The 21356-nt window shown below is 40.5% G+C and overlaps 1 protein-coding gene across 2 annotated transcripts in view; it reads left to right on the plus strand.

Annotated features, from left to right (window-relative positions):
* The window catches only part of ERICH6B (glutamate rich 6B), a 277532-nt gene that overhangs the window by 212998 nt on the left and 43178 nt on the right, over positions 1-21356 (plus strand). For both annotated transcript variants that reach the window (XM_073614158.1, XM_073614159.1), the window contains exon 12: positions 7755-7910. In XM_073614158.1, the coding sequence (XP_073470259.1) occupies positions 7755-7910 (156 nt within the window). The remainder of the gene's footprint in view (positions 1-7754; positions 7911-21356) is intronic.

Raw genomic sequence — 21356 nt, forward strand, 5'->3', positions numbered from 1 at the left:
GGACATCAATTTTATTTGGGTACAGTGTCGCATGTCCGTGCAATTGTCAGTTAAAATAACGCAGTGCCATATTGCAAAAAATGGCCTGGTCATTAAGGGGGGTAAAACCTTCCGGGACTGAAATGGTTAAAATCATGTATTTTGACATACACATTTAAAAAAATAAATTAATATTCAGCAGTAGCACAAAACGACTAATTCCTGTTAGGTTCCATTGTGTGCTTTGAGTTCGGTTTTGTATCAGGCAAGAAAGATGTAAATGAAGACTAGAAACACACAAGATATATGTGATCGGGTATTTATGGGCGGCTATATTTTGTTGCAGGATAATCCTTATACAGCATAATGTACTCTCTGATGTTACTGTTGTAAAATGATATAGAGACACTTAGGGACCTGAGCATGTTTGTTTTCAGGTGAATTACTACATGACTGCCCATTTCATTTGGTGCACACCCACACACACTTACACTTACCAAGATATATTGTAAGGCACTAATGGAAACAGCACAGCAGTACAGTATAGTAGTTTTTTGTGCTCTTGTGTATAATTATCATTAAGAAGTGACTCAAAGAGCATTAGCCTAGTAATAACTTATCATTTTAGATGTATGTTATCTTTTAAACCCATGCAGAGATAACAGAGCCTGTCCCTGGTTGGTAGCAATGCCTTTTAAAATATTATTTTGTATGAATTCACACAATAGTGTACTTAAGGAGCCTGTGTGAAATATAGGAGTTGCTGCTGCTGCTGACTTGTTTTTGAAGTTGAATGCACCATGGCAGTCTGCTTTCTTTTCATTTCACTACTTAGTGAGTCAAGAACCTGAGTAACAAGTGTCCTGAAACCTAATGTATACTGCTTGTTCTGGGTCTGGGGTCTAAATAATGACCTTTACTTACGGATTTTCTTTAAAACTCTGTTAACCTTTCTGTTAACTGTCTGTAACTCAAACACGAAGCCAGGGGATATGCAATGTATTTTATTTGCACAGAAAAATCTATGAAGAGTCTATGAAAAAGTCCTGTATTTTAGTACTTGGTATCAATGAACTTTGGAATTTACTGTATCCTCCAGTAGCACTGGAGTCAGGCTTCCGGATATTTCAGCATAGCCCTGTTATATACCTTACAGAAAACAGATGTTACATCCTCTTAACTAGCTGATAACTTAAAGGCTAAGTCCACCTTTTGCAAATAAATAAATGCTCATTAAAAAATTAAATGCACATATATTTGCAGCTAAAAAATGTGCAGTTATTATTTTTTATCAGAGGTTCACAGGTGCAATACACAGGCCCCTGCAGACCTTTCCTCCAGCTCTATGTCTGTACCGTGGTACGGCCTTTCAGTTACTGAGCAGGAGGAAGTGTCAGTAGACTACGCGTGAGGTAATCATCACACTTGTGTGTCATTGATAGCTCAACTCCATCTAAAATAATTTATTCGTTCACAGATTTCTGTGAATCAATGATGCAGCTCTGCAGGTGAAGAACAACTACTGTGGAGGTGAGGGATACGCTTGAAACCATGTTACATGTTACACTCTAAAAATATGGGTGCAACATGGTCTAAAAAATAGAGTTAGCCTTTAACTTATGACCTTACAAAGTAAATGTAAGTCATATGATGTGTCAATGATGTATACTACATTAGAATGTTTTACTTTAGATAAGTGCTGATAGCTAAAATTGATTGTTTCTACTAACTGGTGATAGTTCAAAAAAATATTAATCTTGAAATTAGGAAGTTGTTTCTTGTGGAGCATTAAAGAGACTGCCACTGTGATTTTTCCCATTCAGGAAAAGTGACAGGTTCTCTTGTAAAAAAAAAAACAAAAAAAACTACTCGATAATTACCTTCTATGCGCTCCTCCACCACTCTATTCACTGAGTACTCAAAAACTCTTTCCAAACGGTTGTTGCCACTTAACAGGGGGCAGCATTAGGTTTTAGGTGTTTTAAAGGAGGTTACATGTTTCTCCATATCTGAGCATTATGTTTTTTTTTAAAGGAGAGCACAGCAGAAGCTGTTTGCTTTCAGACTGTTTCTTGATGATTGACCGTGTCTATGGAGTTGTACAGTGTGGGGAAAAGGAAGAGGGAAGGGGGCTGAATCATTCTTCTGACTCATTCTGCTGTGCCTATGCAGTTTCAGCTTCAGCTAATGACTTCTGCAAAAATATGCTTTTCCAGGAAAGCAGTTAAGATCAGTCGGGTCAATACATGAATAGGAGCCTAGTTCCACCTGCTTGCTGGCAAAAGATAAATATTAAATATTCATGTGAAAGATTTTACAATTACCTGACTACAACAAAATTATTGAATACTTTTAAAATTATGTTATTTATTTTCTGTTTCAATATTTTTTTTGAAGTTTCAAGAATCATAACAAGCCACAGTTTGCCCACGCAGGGGCAACATCGGACAGGCATGTAAAGAAACAGCGTATGAACATGTAATGAGTAACATAACAGAAAACTGTTACCATAGAGGACCAAATTAGGAATTAGGCAGATATCACAGGCTATAATACTCTATTCCCTGGAGGACAGCAATCTATATTAATAGCCTTCATATCAGGAATGAAGGGAGAAAGGAGTAAACAGGGAAAGGGAAAAAAAGAGAGAGAAAGAAGAGAGAAGAGGAGAGCGGCCCCAAGAGAGGGCAAGTACCATGGATGTGGGACCTATGCAAACAAGGTTTAAAGTCCACCATAGCTAGTCAGGGGCAGAGACGGGAAAGAATAACTTATCCACGGCTCACAGATTTTCAAAAATTTTGCATGTGAATCCCTCAATACACTGGACATCTGCTCATTAACCATCAGAGCGGTCATTCTGGTTTTCACCCCCTGGAAGGTAACAGCTGGGGTCTTCCAGGCATGGGCATTGGTCCGCTTTGTCAGAAATAAAAAGGTATGAGGCCAATTTATGCTGGGGTGCAAAGAGGCCCAGTATAGGGCAATGTAAGAGAGCCAGCCAGGCATACTTTCGGACCGTCACATGGAATAATGTCTGCAGTTGGTCAAAGACTCTGGACCAGAAGGCGATCAAACATGGGCAAGACCACCATATATGCAAGACATCCCTACGCTGACCAAAATTCCAAAAACATCCATCACTGCTTCCGGAATAAGCATGGCCAAGCCTAGTCGGGACCCAGTACCACCACAGGAGCACTTTTTAAGCAGCCTCGAGGGTGGTAGTGTTGAATGAACATGTTGCTATTGTGGTCGAGGCCTTACTCCAGTCCTCCCCCTTAATACTAGATCCAAGCTCTCGCTCCCATTGTGTCACATAGGAGAGGGTTGATATAGATGATCTACCATTAAGAAAGGCATAAAGCCACGACATAAGACCAGGAGACCCCAGAGACTTTAAACAAGTATGCTCAAAAGACGTCTTTCGAAAAGGAAAGGTAGATGTACGGCAAAGAGACACAATCCAATTGCATGATAAGTGCCAATGATGGAAGTGCTCCTGCCTGGGGATCTTGTGCATCTCCTGAAGGGTCTCCAATGAAGGAAAACAAGCAGGCAGTAAAGAAGTGATGTACCCCAGTAAAGCCGTGGGAGACACACCAGGAGCAGGAACGAGGTTGTTCCAACCCCGGCAGAAAAAGGGGATTATTAGTGATTGGTAAAAGAGATAAGAAAAGGGACATCAAGTTTCTGGAATATCAAACAGAATCCCACAGCTTCAGGAAACATTAGGGGCTTATTGTTAAGGGACGCAATTTATGGGGAAGCCAAAGCAATGCTTGTAAAGAAATTGAAGCACAATTAGGTAGTTCCAAAAGCACCCACAATGGGATGTCACAGGTGGCATGTCACATGGATAGTTGAGAGATCTGAGATCATGAGATGCCAAATAATACCTGGCCATGTTGGGAGCTCCCAGGCCACCTTGCAATCTATGGGTGTAAAGCGTCAATATGGGGAATCTGGGGACTCTGGGGTGCTTACGAGCCCAGATAAACTGAAGGATTCTGTTCTGTAATAGACGTTGAAAAAGGGAAGGAATGTGAGAAAAGTTTTTAGTTTTTGGTGGTGACAATGCTGCTGAATAGGGCTGCTGAGAGACTGCCTCTTCCTGGACTGGGCTGGGCTGTGTCTTGCTGGACTGGGCTGTCTCTTGTTGGACTGAGCTGTCTCTTGCTGGACTGAGCTGTCTCTTGCTGGACTGGGCTGCAGCTGTCTCTTGTTGGACTGGGCTGTGGCTGTCTCTTGTTGGACTGGACTGGGCTGTCTCTTGCTGGACCAGCCTGTTGCTGTCTCTTTACTGTACTGGGCTGCAGCTGTCTCTTTGCTGGACTGGGCTGTGGCTGTCTCTTTGCTGGACTGGGCCATTACTGTCTCTTTGTTGGACTGGGCCGTGGCTGTCTGTTTGCTGGACTGGGCCGTGACTGTCTTTTTGCTGGACTGGGCCGTGGCTGTCTTTTTGATGGACTGGGCTGTCTGTTACTGGACTAGACTGGGCTGTCTTTGCTGGACTGAGCTGTGGCTGTCTCTTTGCTGGACTGGGCTGTGGCTATCTCTTTGCTGGACTGGGCCATGACTGTCTCTTTGCTGGACTGGGCCGTGACTGTCTCTTTGCTGGACTGGGCTGTGACTGTCTCTTTGCTGGACTGGGCCGTGGCTGTCTCTTTGCTGGACTGGGCCGTGACTGTCTCTTTGCTGGACTGTCTCTTTGCCAGAGCCACGCAGTCTACGACCCGGAGGAGACCAAGTCAACCCTTGGTGCGCTACACCTCTTATCCCCGTGGGATGCCACCAGCAGTCCGGTGCGGCACTTTGGCGCCCAGCCTCCTTCCAATCATCTGAGTTACATTTAGGAGAAAGTTGGAAGCCGCAAGCGCTCCCTCCCTCATACCCCCCAGACTCAAATATGATGCGTAATTCTTCCCTTGACAGGCACTCTCTGAGTGGGGCAGCCCCCTCCTCTGATACTCTATCAGAAACGAACATGTGCTCTCTTCTGCGGACTTATGGCTTAATGGATGTCTGGAGGGAACTAATCTAATCCACACCAGAGCTCCTTCAGAATCGACCACGTATTCACTCACCTTCAACATCTACCATTGGTGGATAGGATCTCAATCTCAGCCTCCACCTGGTCAGACCATGACCCCTTGGTTTCTGCTGGTGAACCTTGTGGACCTCCCAAGACCTACCTATCAATGGAAACTGAATGAGTCCCTACTCACCAGTCAGGCCTCCTATGTTCAGATACAGTCACACATTCAATGCTATTTTTCCGAGAACCCGGGTTTAGTGACTTCTGCTGTTTTCCTATGGGAGGCTCATAAGGCCACTATAGGGGTCACCTGATCCGTATTGCCATCTCTAGGAAACGGGCTAGGCAAAAGAGAGTACAGGAGCTGACTTCTCACCTGGCTCAGGCAGGTGAGAAGTCAGCTGGCGTCCAAAAATGGAAAGAGTATGGCATAAATGCAAACCTACCAAGACATGGCCGCCCACCTAAACTGACAGGTCGGGCAAGATGAGCATTAATCAGAGAAGCAGCCAAGGGGCCCATAGTAACTCTGGAGGAGCTGCAGAGATCCACAGCTCAGGTGGGAGAATCTGTCCAAAGGACAACTACTCCACAAATCTGGCCTTTTTGGAAGAGTGACAAGAAGAAAGCCATTGTTGAAAGAAAGCCATAAGAAGTCCCGTTTGCAGTTTGCGAGAAGCCATGTGGGGGACATCAAACATCTGGAAGAAAGTGCTCTGGTCAGATGAGACCAAAAATGAACTTTTTGGCCTAAAAGCAAAATGCTATGTGTGGCGGAAAACTAACACTGCACATCACCCCCAACACAACATCCCATGTTGTGGGGATGCTTTTCTTCAGCAGGGACAGGGAAGCTGGTCAGAGTTGATGGGAAGATGGATGGAGCCAAATACAGGGCAATCTTAGAAGAAAACCTGTTAGAGTCTAAAAAAAACTTGATACTGGGGCAGAGGTTCACCAGGACAATGACCCTAAACATACAGCCAGAGCTACAATAGAATGGTTTATGGTTTAGATTGAAGCATATTCATGTGTTATGCCCTGTACACACGGTCGGACATTGATCGGACATTCCGACAACAAAATCCATGGATTTTTTCCGACGGATGTTGGCTCAAACTTGTCTTGCATACACACGGTCACACAAAGTTATCGGAAAATCCGATCGTTCTAAACGCGGTGACGTAAAACACGTACGTCGGAACTATAAACTGGGCAGTAGCCAATAGCTTTCGTCTCTTAATTTATTCTGAGCATGCGTGCCACTTTGTGCGTCGGATTTGTGTACACACGATCGGAATTTCCGACAACGGATTTTGTTGTCTGAAAATTTTATAGCAAGCTCTCAAACTTTGTGTGTCGGAAATTCCGATGGAAAATGTGTGATGGAGCCCACACACGGTCGGAATTTCCGACAACAAGGTCCTATCACACATTTTCCATCGGAAAATCCGACCGTGTGTACAGGGCATTAGAGTGGCCCAGTCAAAGTCCAGACCTAAATCCAATTAAGAATCTGTGGCAAGACTTTGCTGTTCCCAGACGCTCCCCAGACATGCTCCATCCAATCTGACAGAGCTTGACCTATTTTGCAAATAAGAATGTGCAAAAATTTCAAACTCTAGATGTGTAAAGCTGTTAGAGAAATACCCAAAAAGACTTGCAGCTGTAATTGCAGCGAAAGGTGGTTCTACAAAGTATTGACTCAAACTTTTCACATATTTATTTGTAAAAAAAAAAAATATGAAAACCATTTATCATTTTCCTTCCACTTCACAATTATGTGCCACTTTGTGTTGGTCTATCACAGGGATATGCTCTATCACATACAATCCCAATAAAATACATTTCTGTTTTTGGTTGTAACATGACAAAATGTGGAAAATTTGAAGGGGTATAAATACTTTTTCAAGGCACTGTAGGTTTGGGTCACCTAAGCTTTTTATTACTTAATGTTTTTTTTTTTAAACTACTCGCACTCATTTGCAACAATAATATCACAAAAAAGAGATTCAATGACATACTAAATTTATTTTAAAACGCACCTACAGTCTCACACCTTTTTTTGCTCTTTATAATCTTGTATCATTTTATATTATTAATTTTTAAGCAATATATCTTTATTATAGCCTACAATAAATAGTTATTAACATTGCATAAATTCACAGACTGTACAGCCCCCAACCCCAGTCATTTTTGTCCAGATAATCAACATCCCATTATTGATCGGTTTGATAGACATGTTCTATTAATAGATACATATCAGAGTGTGAGTATCTGACTTTTACTTTAAAAAAGCTTTTTCTTTCAAAGGAAATGTACTTACTTCTCTTCTGCAGTACTGTATGGCATAGATGAGTAGCAGCCACACTCCTCATCGTGTCCTTACACAGACTTACACAGTGCTGAGGAAAAAATAATGTATTTCTATTTTTGTGACTTCAGTTGGGCTTTAACGTTTGGTAACCTAGGAGTTTATTTTACAATGGTCATCTCCTTTTATACTGGCAAATCTAATACAAACATAAAAACCCAGCACATATGACATAACAGATACTGTTTTAATGTTTTATATGGTTAAATGATACACATATTTTTGGTATTTACATCAGGTTTACCTGAGATTCTTCGGGAGCTTTTTCATATGTTATGGTCTCTTAATATGCTCAGTAACATGTTTTTCATCTAGAATTTCTTGAGTTATTACAATAATCTCTTGTCCTTAACTATAAATCAGCTATCCATCAGGAAATATTGGTATCTTGATTGCCCGCTCAAAATCCACCCAATTAACCTTCATCGTCATGGAAGATACGAAGCACAAACCACAAATACAAGCTGTTTTTATGAGTAATGGTCACGCAGCCTGCTACCATCTGAATGGGAGTCTTTGGTAAGTAAAAAGAGGAATGATAAATTAAAAAAAACAATCTTGAAGTAAGGAACTGAAGGAAAGATGATAGCATTAAATCAAACCAGAGTGACTGGAATAATTTAAAAAGCAACACAAAGATTTGCCAAAGTACAGTAAAACCTTGGATTGCGAGCATAATTTGTTCCAGAAACATGCTTGTAATCCAAAGCACTTGTATATCAAAGTGAATTTCCCCATAAGATAAAATGGAAACTCAGATGATTTGTTCCACAACCATTTATTCAAGTCCTTCCGTTTATAGTCCATATAAAAAGATTATAGAGATGGGATAGGTTCTGTAACCGTAAAATGTCCATCCTCAAATGGCAGCCTCCACAAGGGGAATAAAAGCAAAATCCAGCAGGAGCTACAGAGTATAAAAAAGAAGAGAGGCACCTCTAAGTGTAGCAATATGGTTACGTTTAATGAAGGTACATTTACATGGTTGATGATTAAAAGAGGCACATCTAAGTATGCAGGCATCTGGGGTAAAGCTGTCCACATAGAACATCCTCCGCACTGCCGGCTCTTACCACTATCACTGTGCAATCATAACCGGGAAGGCTACCCTGCAGTAGAGCGATCTAAAAGCAAGGTTTGAGGCGCTCATGAAGCGCAGCGTGGAAGTGATGACATTGATGGCAGTATGGAGAATGGTGGTCTATCTATGTGGACAGCTTTACCCCGGATGCCTGCATACTTAGATGTGCCTCTTTTAATCATCAATCAGGTAAGTTGCTAAATGTTGTACCTTCATCAAATGTAACCATATTACTACACCTAGAGGCACCGCTCTTCTCTTTTTTTTTTTACTCAGTTGTGATATGACGCTACTTGTATATCAAGACATCGCTCTTTAATCAAGTCAAAATTCATTTAATAAATTTGCTTGTCTTGCAAAACACTTTCAAACCAAGTTACTCTCAATCCAAGGTTTTACTGTATTAGCAATCAGGATGTAGTGAAACTTTTGATACAGGGGGCTTTATATTGCCCTGAAACACAGGCAATTACAATGACAATATACCATATTATTATTTTGTAATTAAATGACCACATTTTCAATCATAAATTATTGATTAAAAAAAATAAAAAGGAGACAAAGTAGCATTTTAAAGGCTGTCAAATAGTTATAGTAATTTTTGCATTTTACATGTAACTTCCATGAGACAACAGAGGGGTAATTTCAGTGTCATCAGACTGGGGAATAAGGATGCGCTCTGGCGTGTTTGCACAGCCCACGTGCAGAGCCCACCAGGAAGTCGGCACTGCGCTAATCACAGGCAGTGAGACATTTCCCGATCTCTGCAGCCGCCCATCGGGACAATGTCTCACAGCCTGTGATTAGCGCAGCGCAGTGCCGACTTCCTGGCGGGCTCTGCACGTGGGCTGTGCGAACACGCCTGAGCTCATCCTTACTGGGGAATGGTTATTTGGGTATCTTCAGATTGGGGCATGCCTTTTTTTGGGTGAATGTTTGTTTTTATTGGATATAGCATAGTAAAATAAGTATGAATTGCTTCATATCGATTTAACACAAGCTAGAAATAATTGTGATGGAACAAATCTGGCAAACTTGTTATGATGTTAAGAAAAGATGGTTATATGTCAGCGTGCTTAGATTAATATGATCCTCACCAAGCATGATTTGGTGAGATATGAAACTCACTGAAGTTGAGAAAGGAGAGGGCAGGAGAGAAAGTGAAGAAAAAATGATGGAATGGGTTAACATAGATGCTGTGAGTGGTTCTAGAGAAGGGGGTGACTGTTCAGTGGGTGTGGCGATGTACAATTAATTCAATTATGCATGCAAAGTCTGCAAAGCTGGAGTCTCTCAAGCAGAGACCACATATTCTCTCTCTCTCTCTCTCTCTCTCTCTCTCTCTCTCTCTTATCTTTTTTGTGAGCGGCAAGGATGTGGAATTCCCTTCCACAGGCGGTGGTCTCAGTGGGGGGCATTTGATAGTTTCAAGATACTATTAGATAAGCATCTGAACGACCGCAGCATACAGGGATATACAATGTAATACTTACATATAATCACGCAAATAGGTTGGACTTGATGGACTTGTGTCTTTTTTCAACCTCACCTACTATGTAACTATGTAACATTAATCAAATCTGCAAGAGGTATGTCTTGCCAAATAACACTTATTTTCTATGATACATGAAGGCAATTGGATCATTTCTCTAAATCCGTTATTTCTGATTGGGGTTTACATTTTTTTTAAACCATAAAAATTTTTTTAAAAAATATGTAAAGCTTAATTGGTTCTCCAAATTTTCTAAATCTGAATTTCCGTCACGTGTTTTGTATTATTTTATGGCTGGCTGAATTAAGTACAAAATAAATGTACCTATATTTTTAATTTTGGAATATTGGGGGTATGATGATCCACATAAAATGGAACTTATCTGTGATATCTAAGATCTTGATATTTAAGAGCAGGGCTAACAAAAATACATATCAGGAACAACGAGCTGCCAGCAAAATGTATAAAGGCAGTCTATTACTGAAAAAGACATTGAGGATTACTGAAAAAGACATTGAGCTGGATTATTATTAGTGTGCGCTAAAATGAGTGTTATTGACCACCTGATGTTCCAGTGGAGTGCTGATCTCCTTCCTCAAGGGCCACTGACTTTTATTTTGTTTACACCATAAAAAACTCCAGCTCAGTACCTCCCTCAGTGATTGATTGTACATACATATAATATATAATACTCTATATACATTACATGCGTAGTCACCTAGATATAAATGACTCAGTGATCCAGTAAAGTCCATTAAAAGACAGGAATAATCTGATGCAATCACAACATTCTGTAAGATTTAAAGACTTTAACAATGTGAATTGCCATGATGCTTGATGTACTACTTATTTCTAGAGTGAAAATTGGATTTTTGCAAAACCTGGTTAATTCTCTCTGGAGTATACTTCCAATGCGGGCATTATCATAAACATAACCTTTTTTTTCTTCTTATGATCTGTGACTTTCAAATGCATATGAATTATTTTCTGAATAACAACAAATAAGCAAAAGGAGATAAAGAACATATGAATTACTAACTTGGAAAAGAAAGCCATTTCTGTAGTAAAACTGCATTGCTTTTCCATGTCTTGAGATTTGTCCCAGAGGCACTAAGTGCCAATTGCACTTAATCGAATTCCACATGGCACAAGGAGAGTAAATCTAACTTGACATCTACTATTCCTGAGTGTTCATTCACAATGAAGCGAGAATACAAATTAGACATTTAAAACTCTATATAAGTGCTACGTTGCTATAGAACAAAAGAGAGCTTGTTAGAAAACATACAGTAGTATATTTGATGCACTGTAATGTTCATCAGAGATTTAAAACATGCCCATTCAAACTTTATTGTATTTTCTGCTGAATGATTGAGAATTAAGATCAAGGCTGTTCTTCATGGCTCTGCTTGGATTGTTTTATCTACAGTTAGTGAATATTATGCACTTTCTCCTAAAGATGAACTTCACTCTACTTATGCAAAGCAAATTGTGGTCTTTCTAATAAGTCTCCTTGTATGATTTGAAAAGACAAAATCCTTACTAGTCCAAGGAGTCCAGCATAGTCTTCCCGTAGCTGAAGTTCTCCTTCTATTGCTCGCTTCCACTCCACCATCTTGAACCTCCTGTCATTGGGAGACAGCTGTTACGTCCTAATTTTCACAGCTGGCCCCCAGATGACACGCTATGTAATCTCGCACATGCGTAGACATGCCGCACGTCTTTCTGCCAGGTGCCAAGTACCCGAATGGTGCCCAGTTTTAAAATCTTGCTATATTTGATCTCTTACTGAAACACTGTCTCCTAGAATGTAGGTGGCTGATCACTGCATCATCCTCGCCTGGGAGAGGAATCAGGAAGTGGCAGGCTGCACCACCATTTTAAAATAACATTTTAAAAACAGGTATTGTATTTGAACAAACTTAGAAATACTAACTGGGGTTGTGTAAGAGGGAGGGGGGGAAAGTAGATGAGATGAAGTTCATTCTGAGCTGGAAGGTCTGCTAAAACAAAGTAATTGTGGGATTTTTGATCTGCATAATATCCACAACTGCTACTGTAAAAATGTGTAGGACATAAAGGGACCATAACAATTAAATGTTTCACTTGCAATGAGAACCTAAAAGATCTTACACTCCAAAATTGAAGAGAATGCATGTGAAGGTTGGGTAATATACCCTAAGAAGTTGACCTGAGTTAGTGAATAGTTGTAGTGAATCTAGGTTTTTACAGCATTTTAAAAAGAAGTGTGCAGTGTATAGATATTCTGGAGGATCAGTGAGAATCTGGCCACATTTAGAAACTGATTTCAGCAAAAGGTTACATCATCTTCAGGATCTCTTGTTTTAATCATAAAGACAAGCAACATATGTTTCTAACACAAAGGTAATCTTCCAATAGCCATAGTTAAATGAAGAATACAAACAGATATAATCAATTTTCAATATAGCATTACCTAATTGCGGGCTCCGCTTCTGTGTTTTCTAAATGACATTTTAATGAAATAAACCAAAATTCAATTAGTTTTTACTTAGCGAGATCCAAGACCCAATCCATGCTTGGATAGGCCAGCATAGGAACACTCTAAATAATGAATATAATTAGAAAAGTTTAGTATAATCCAGTATTGTTCATGAAACGTGCTGTGTATCAATATGTTTTAAAAAAGCTGGGTTGATTGACACGTGATATACAGATTAAAGATAGTCTAAGATGAAATGCCTTATATAAAATAGAAAAGTAATAACCTGTCTGAAGATGAAAGAGAAAGCTGATGGCTCACACTCTTTTTACAGACTATGCCGTTAACAAATTGATTGTTCTTTGTGTGTGAAGGATGGTCATTAAAGAAGATTCTCTCTTCAGGCAGCACAAATAAATAATATTTTATAATCCATGTTTTGATTTATAGTGATTTAATATTTGAACCTGATAGTTTTAGGAAACTGAACACCAGTGCTTTGTACCAGCAATCACCACACTAATTTACTTCTATCATATGCATTTAAAACTTAAAGCCCAATTCCAGTTTGGGCAAATAAGCTACAAATGGATTTTTTGAAAGCCGGTAAAAATAAGTTATTCTAGCTGTTATTCTGACCTCTTCTGCGGCACCAACTCCCACAGGCTTACCTACTCAGGGATCCAGTGCTGTTCATCTTCAGAGTTTAATGCCCAGAGTCATTCTACCAAATTCTTGTGAGCCCAGGAAGTCAAGATTCTGCCTCCTGTCCTCTTGACATACAGGAGAATGCTGCAGAGAGGGGAGCCATATCATTATGTGGTGCTGCCCTCTGCAGAATTTAAGATCCACCCAACACGGAGGAAGTATAAAGTGAGGAAGGCATGTAATGTCACTTGACCGACTACACCTAAAAAGAGATAAAGCGATCAGATGCTTGGTCCCCAACCAAACCTCCTTAGAGAACAGGGGCAATTGGACTATCTCGGTTCAGTATAGGGGGGTTAATTCAGATGTATAAACAAATATGTGAAAAATTAATTGATATAAAAGTTTATTAATACAAAATTAATAACACATAATAAGTAATTCAAATACAAATTAAAAGCAAAGGTAACAATCCATGTGTATCACCAAGATAATGATCCCCAAACGGGGAAGATCACAGTGGGATAGTTGATCACGGATAGTATTTCAACTAGTTTTGAAGTCTGATGCTGCTTCGTCAGGAGGATATCTGTAATTTGATTAACAGGTGATCAATAACAATACGCTTGACCAAAATGGTAACAACATTAAATATGGTATCAAAGGCAATGTTATAAAACAGGGGGGGGAGAGAGCAGAGCTGCTTACCTGGAACAATGGTGTGCACAAGGTGCAGGAGGTCACCAGAGAGGTCCCCCAAAGCGACTAGGGGGGATTTACAAGACACTGGACTGGTATCTAAAAGGATGGGGTAAACCAGATGGTATAGGTAAACTATGTATATGGAGGGAAAAACTGGGAGTGAGAGGTTTTGACTGGAATGGGTGTGATGGGAAGGGGATGAATTGGTGAGGAGATGTGAAGTGAAAAAAATAGGAAGGAGGAGGGGTTGGTGTGGAAGGGGGTGGTGGGCAGAGGGAAAGTGTGTGTTGGAGGTAGTGGTTGTGAATGGGTATAGGATGATGAGGGAAGGGAGGAGAAGGGGGGGAAGGAGGAAGGGGGAGGAAGGGAAAGGAAAGGGGGGGGAAGGGGGGGCAAAAGGAGAGGAGAAAAGGGGGGAGATGGGGGTGGTTGAGTGGGAGAGGGAAAGAAAGGGGGGGGAGAGGGGAAGGAAAGGAAGGAAAAGGAGGGGAGTGGAAGGGGAGAAAAGGGGAAGGAGATTAAAGATAAGAAGGTATTTATTATGTCCCTCATAATCTCTCCTCTTCCTCCTCCTCCTCCCCCTCACTAGTTCCTATTCCCCCTTTCCCCTCTCCCCCCTTTATTTTTCCTTTTCTCTCTCCTCCTCTCTTCCCGCCTCCTTTTCCTTTCCCTCTCTTCTCCTTCCCTTCCTTCTTAGCTTCAATGTCCTTTCCCTTTTCTCCCCTTCCTCTTTCCCCCTTCCCCCCCCCCCTTTTCCTTCCTTTCCTTCCCTTTCCCTCTTTCTCCCTTTTCTTTCCCTCATTTTCCCTCTCCCACTCAACAACCACCCCCCTTTTCTCCACCCCTTTTGCCCCCCTTTTTCTTTCCCCCTTTCCCTCCCTCCCCCTTCCTCCTCCTCCTTCCCCACTTCCCCTCCCTTCCCTCATCATCCTATACCCATTCACAACCACTACCCCCAACACACACTTCCCCTCTGCCCACCACCCCTTTCCACACCAACCCCCCCCCCTATTTTTTTCACTTCACATCTCACCAATTCATCCCCTTCCCAACACACCCATTCCAGTCACAACCCCTCAATCCCAGTTTTTCCCTCCATATACATAGTTTACTTACGCCATCTGGTTTACCCAATCCTTTTAGATACCAGTCCAGTGTCTTGTAAATCCCCCCTAGTCGCTGCGGGGGACCTCTCTGGTGACATCCTGAACCTTGTGCACGCCAGTGTTCTGGGTAATATAACATTATCTTTGATACTACTGTATTTAATGTTGTTACCATTTTGGTCAAGCATATTGTTATTGATCACCTGTTAATCAAATTACAGATATCTTCTGATGAAGCGGCATTAGACCGCAAAACTGGTTGAGATGCTATCCGTGATCAACTATCCCACTGTGATCTTGCCCGTTTGGGGATCATTATCTTGGTGATACACATGGACTATGCTTTTAATTTGTATTTGATTTACTTATTATGTGTTATTAATTTTGTATTAATAAACTTTTATATCAATTGATTTTTCACATATTTGTCTATACATATGAATTTACCCTCCTATACCGTACCGAGATAGTCCAATTGCCTCTATACTCTAAGGAGGTTTGGTTGGGCACCAAGCTACCGATCGCTTTATCTCTAAGTTCCTGGATGATGGTACAAATGGTTTACTTTTTCTTTATTATTTTATTGCTATAGAGGCTACCTCTATCTCTTTACACCTAAAAAGGGTATGTATAGGGATTTTTTTTTTTTTTTACAGCTGCAGGGATTGAGGTGTTCCAGTAGGGCGTAGTGTACAAATAGGAGGGGGACCTGACGAGCCTGGAGTTGGGCTTTTTCACCCTTTTCATAAAACTTGCAACAAAGTCACCTTTAGAAATGTTTAGTAATGAAATGCTATCAACATATACTTATAGATAATTGCAAGCTTTTTAACCGGTTCCCGACCAGCCGCCATAGTTATACTGCGTCAGGATGACTCCCCTGGGTGAGCCGTCGTAGCTGTACGTTGGCTCTTTAGGACGCTGTAGGAGGCTGCAGCGTGTCCCCGGAGCCGATGCGAGTGCCCAGCGGGCGCGATGACCGCCGGGCACCCGCGATCGCTCTTGACAGACCGTGAGAACGGGGATCTGTGTGTGTAAACACACAGATCTCGGTTCTCTCAGGGTAGAGGAGACCGATCGTGTGTTCCTACTAGGAACACACGATCGGTCTCCTCTCCTAGTCAGTCCCATCCCCCCCACAGTTAGAACACACCTAGGGAACACAGTTAAATCCTTGATCGGCCCCTAGTGTTAACCCCTTCCCTTCCAGTGATATTTATACAGTATATACAGCATTTTTATAGCACTGATCTCTAAATAAGTGTCACTGGTCCCAAAAATGTGTCAAACGTGTCCGATTTGTCCGCCACAATATCGCAGTCCCGATAAAAATCGCTGATCGCCGCCATTACTAGTAAAAAAAAAATAATAATAAAAATGCCATAAATCTATCCCCTATTTTGTGGAGGTTATAACGTTTGCACAAACCAATCAATATACGCTTATTGCTATTTTTTTTACCAAAAATATGTAGAAGAATACATATTGGCCTAAACTGAGGAAAAACATTGTTTTTTTTTTTAAAAAAAAATTGGAATATTTATTATAAAAAAAGTAAAAGATATTGTGTTTTTTTCAAAATTGTCACTCATTTGTTTATAGCGCAAAAAATAAAAACCGCAGAGGTGATCAAATACCACCAAAAGAAAGCTCTATTTGTGGGGAAAAAATGATGTAAATTTTGTTTGGGTACAGCGCCGCACGACCGCACAATTGTCAGTTAAACGACGCAGTTCCGTATCGCAAAAAATAGCCTGGTCAGGAAGGGGGTAAATTCTTTGTTCTTTGTATACCTATGCATACCTTTTTTTTTTTTTCCTGTCCTTCCCATTCTTATCACAATTGCCATTTTTACTAAGGGCAGATTAATCCATCTCCCTTTACTTCCTGGAACTCTGGGTCTGCCTCCTGGAACATGTGACAGGAACTTCACATGATGCTGCTGTAAGGTCCTGGTAACATCACCAGTGCTTTACTAACCAGGAAGTGGAAAAACGGTACTTGTAAGTATACACCAAAAAAGTTTGTTTAATGTAAAATGATTTCATATCAGAGTGCACAGATGTATGCTGATGTAATTTTTAGTGAAAGGGAAGAAAGGTCAGCTTTAGGAGCAAACTCTGGCAACAAGCAAGTTTATTTAACTGCTTATTCCATTTGGTGGACCCTTTAAATATATAATGTTTAAAGGTTCAGTGAGTTTACAAAAATGGGTGTCAGAAATTCTAGATCAGTCAGATTTAGGATTTCTCACAGGGCTTCTAGGTAGGACCGTAGTCTTATGTCACATGATTCATTGTTGTATAGCCTCCATCCCATATCCCCATGTATGGGTGAGAGTATAATACAGACTAGCTTGCAGGCTCATTAATTATAAAGGGCCCTCTGACTTTTCAGTTTTTATCTTGAAGGCAATTCCGCTATCAAAATCTGTGCCGTTCTAGTGTAGAAAAACAAACAGCATCATGCTAATAAGCTTAGCACCAAAATGGCAAGAGTGAGTACCTAAATATGAATTCATTGTAGCCTATTTACATACTCATTACTGTAAGCATGCCAGTGTAATTCTAATTAGTTCCTAATTATTCATAATGGTTCTTGCTGTTGTGTAGCCAGACAGACCGTTGAGCCTTAGGGCCATGATTTATTCTTTGTGTATTACACTCCTAGCGTGGGCTTCTGTGGCTATGGTTACAGTATGTGTTCACATAGAGAATTACTGAATAATGCTTAAAGGCAGCCCTAGGTAACACAGGAGACAGCAGAGAGACACTGCTGGGTCTACTAATTAGGACATTTAAAGGAAACCTATACCCTTCCTTACACTTTTAAAAGTACCAACGAAAAGGCATCACAATATATCTGATATTACATGTAAAAACTAGTAAAGATTCTTCTGTGGCACCCTCTCAATTTTGGTTCACTTTGTAGCCGGGACCTGATTTATCCTGACTTCATGGATAAGCCCTGTTAACTGCAATTCCACCATGCAGTAAGTCAGTAATGGCAGTGCCATTGGAAAAGGGTGGAGCTTTTGGCCAATAAATAAAATAGTCAGCAACTTCTGATGTTGACTTTTAGACTTGATTTTGAGCCCATGCAAACCATTGTACTACGGTAATGCATGTTACATGTGTTCGTGTACTGTGGTGCCATTCATTGTGAATGGCACCTCAACGCACCTGCTTTGCAGTGCACTGTGTTGGTGAAGATGTTGCAGGTCCAACTTTTTTGTTCCTTCTTGGTAAGTTAAGCAACCCATTCAAATTATTAGACTACCCAAATGCAATGCATGTTAACACAGTGTAACATGCATCATTGTACCATAATGGACTATCTAGGTGTGAATGGGCCCTTAGCTTTAAAAGTTTAAAATTGAATACAGGTTCACATTAACTGAAAATCAGGATTTTTAGGGCATTTTGGGGCAAAATACTGTTTGATGCATAGCCACCCTTCAGGCTATTTGCTCTAGTTATAGTTATAAAACACATTTACTAGCCACACTGAATTGAATTGCATTTGCCACCAATCACAATTATGCATTTCCATAGATTAGTGTTATAAACATGTGATAGAAAGGGTGGGGGAGGGGGAAAATAAAAAAGGGAAAAAAGGTGAGGGGGAGTAAAAGGAGATGAGGTGGGGGGGTAAAGGGGGTCCACGGCATGGGTGACAGTGCAGAAAAGATGTAAAGATAAATACAATTGCAGCGCAAGTCTATGAAGAATCAACAATTGTATAGACAATTCCAAACTAATATATATATTTATTCTAAAAAATATATGGACTTCCTATGGTTCTTAAATTACCAGCACCTTCCTAGCACACTCTGCCACTATTTCATATATAAAAATCAACATAAATTATGTAATTAATTATATGCAAAAAATAAACTGCAAATACTGTTTATAAGTGTCTATATAAAGTGCAAGTGCTAATTCAATAAGTGTATGTCCATGATGGTACAAAATTCAATGTGATGCAAGCAAAACCCTCTTTGCAATAAACAATGGTGTGTGTAATACTAATTAACTCCTACAAAAAACTGTTAATTAAATATTATGTGAAAGAAATGAGTATAAAAAAAAAAACACCTACTAAAACCAAACCTACTATATGTGCAGCCTATCTCAAACTGTACAAACACATATGTGTACCATAATTGAAAATAATTAATTAGTCCAACTTATCAAACAACCAAAAAAAAAGGTTCTTAATCTCCCCCAAACTGCATATGTGCAATAAAAGTTCTAAACACCAGATTGCAATTCTCAAAAAAAAAAAATAAATAAATCCAATACTTCGTATATTCTGATGTCAGATGTGCTCCTTCGTCAAAAAAGTCCTAAAGTGACTCACCAGAGACTGTGGCTGGTAAAGTTATAAACCAGCAATTGCACAGGATTAAATGCTTGGACAAATCCACTGTCCACTCTTTAAACTTCAACTTCTCAACCTGTTATTTATCCTTCCAAAGATTGTGGATGGTCTGATTCCAAGCTAGCAATAGTGAGATGTTATATCCCTCTCCACTCTGCTGATTCCAATTTCTCCACCTGTCAGTTTCTCTCCCGTGTTGGATGACCAGCAATTAAGGGGAAGAAAAAAGGAAGATTTCCATAGCGTAATCTTTTTTTAAAATTGTTTAGTTTATTAAAACTTTTTAAATTACACTCACATTTCTTAAGTGTCAACCCGAAACTAGGGAACAATCGCGTATTATTTGTAATGAGTGTCTTTGCTCCTGGCTGTAGTCCAAAAACCAAGAGCCGGATCTCTGCAAAAGGCTTGATGGTGTCAGCGTCCTAGCCCCCCGCTCTACTAGTTTAGTTGTATAACATCCTCTTGCCGCTCCATGAGTATGTTACACAACAAAACTAGTAGAGCGGGATTGAAGTCCACAATTGCCAGTCATTTCTGTAGCGCTGATTCCTCTTTTGGTTTTGTCTGAAAGGTTGTACCCTCATTGAGAAAAGGTCCCAGATCAGAAGTACGATAAGTATTCTTTAGAAAACGGGGAACAAGTCCCATTGGGACAAGCGTGTATCTCTTATTAGACATTGGAGGGAGAAGAACTATTCTATAGGAGGAGAAGAACTCTTCAGCCATAAAAGGATAAGCATGTGTGTTTACAGGCATTCCTATTGAAGTCTAATGCCCTGTACACACAGTCGGACATTGATCGGACATTCCGACAACAAAATCCATGGATTTTTTCCGACGGATGTTGGCTCAAACTTGTCTTGCATACACATGGTCACACAAAGTTGTCGGAAAATCCAATCGTTCTGAACGCGGTGATGTAAAACGTATGTCGGGACTATAAACAGGGCAGTAGCCAATAGCTTTCGTCTCTTAATTTATTCTGAGTATGCGTGGCACTTCGTGCGTCGGATTTGTATACACACGATCGGAATTTCCGACAACGGATTTTGTGTCGGAAATTCCGATGGAAAATGTGTGATGGAGCCCACACACGGTCGGAATTTCCGACAACAAGGTCCTATCACACATTTTCCGTCGGAAAATCCGACCGTGTGTACGGGGCATAAAGGATCAAAAACACCTGAACAGCTCATTTACTATTTTGAGCATAAGGCATAGAAAAAAAAAACTGGTGCTTCAACAAAGTATTAGTTTAAGGGTGTGCACACTTATACAACCATATTATTTTATTTTTTATTTTTACTTATCTCCACCTAAAAGATTTCAGTTTGTTGTTCAATTAAGTTGTACAGTTTATAGGTCACATTAAAGGTGGAAAAAAGTCTGAAATTATTTATCGTTTCTCATTTTTTTACATTACAAAAACCTGACATTTTAACAGGGGTGTGTAGACTTTTTATATCCACTGTATATACTGTATATAAAAAAAGTATACATAGTCTCTAAAAAGTCCATAAGTCCACACTTGGAGCAGCCCATTCTATAAAAGCTAGAAGGAAACTCTGTGACCAGAAGGGGAGGTAGAGAACGGCGCTTCTAAGTGTAGTATTTAAAAAGACACTTTAATAATAAAAGTCAGCAACTCACAATGGAATAAAGGAAAAGCGCTTTGTAACACATGAAAGTCTCGCTCCATGGCAACCAGGGAAAGTCTCACTGTGCCTGCATCTCTGTAGTCCAGCTGGTGGTTCGTGCGGGTGGATTCCAGCACTGACAGCTCAGTCTGGATTGCTGAGAATGCGGAGGGCTTGAGGGCTCAGAGATCACATGACTACTGGGTCAGGAGCAGAGGAGGCGGCTTCGCATTTGGCGCATGCATGCTCTTTCCTCAGACCTGCTGATGAAGCTGTGTTCCGGCAATGGTACAGGCACTTCCCATCACATTCCTGGAACAAAATAAAGTCAGGCTGCTCAGCCATTCACAGAAAGCCTTGGATTTTATGACTCAATACAAGGCTTCCTCTGATTGGCAGAGGTGGAGAAGTGGGTGGATGACATCATGATTTCCACCTCGCCAATCAGAGGA

This window comes from Aquarana catesbeiana, linkage group LG02, assembly GCF_042186555.1.
Source record: "Aquarana catesbeiana isolate 2022-GZ linkage group LG02, ASM4218655v1, whole genome shotgun sequence".
In the NCBI taxonomy this organism is placed as follows: domain Eukaryota; kingdom Metazoa; phylum Chordata; class Amphibia; order Anura; family Ranidae; genus Aquarana; species Aquarana catesbeiana.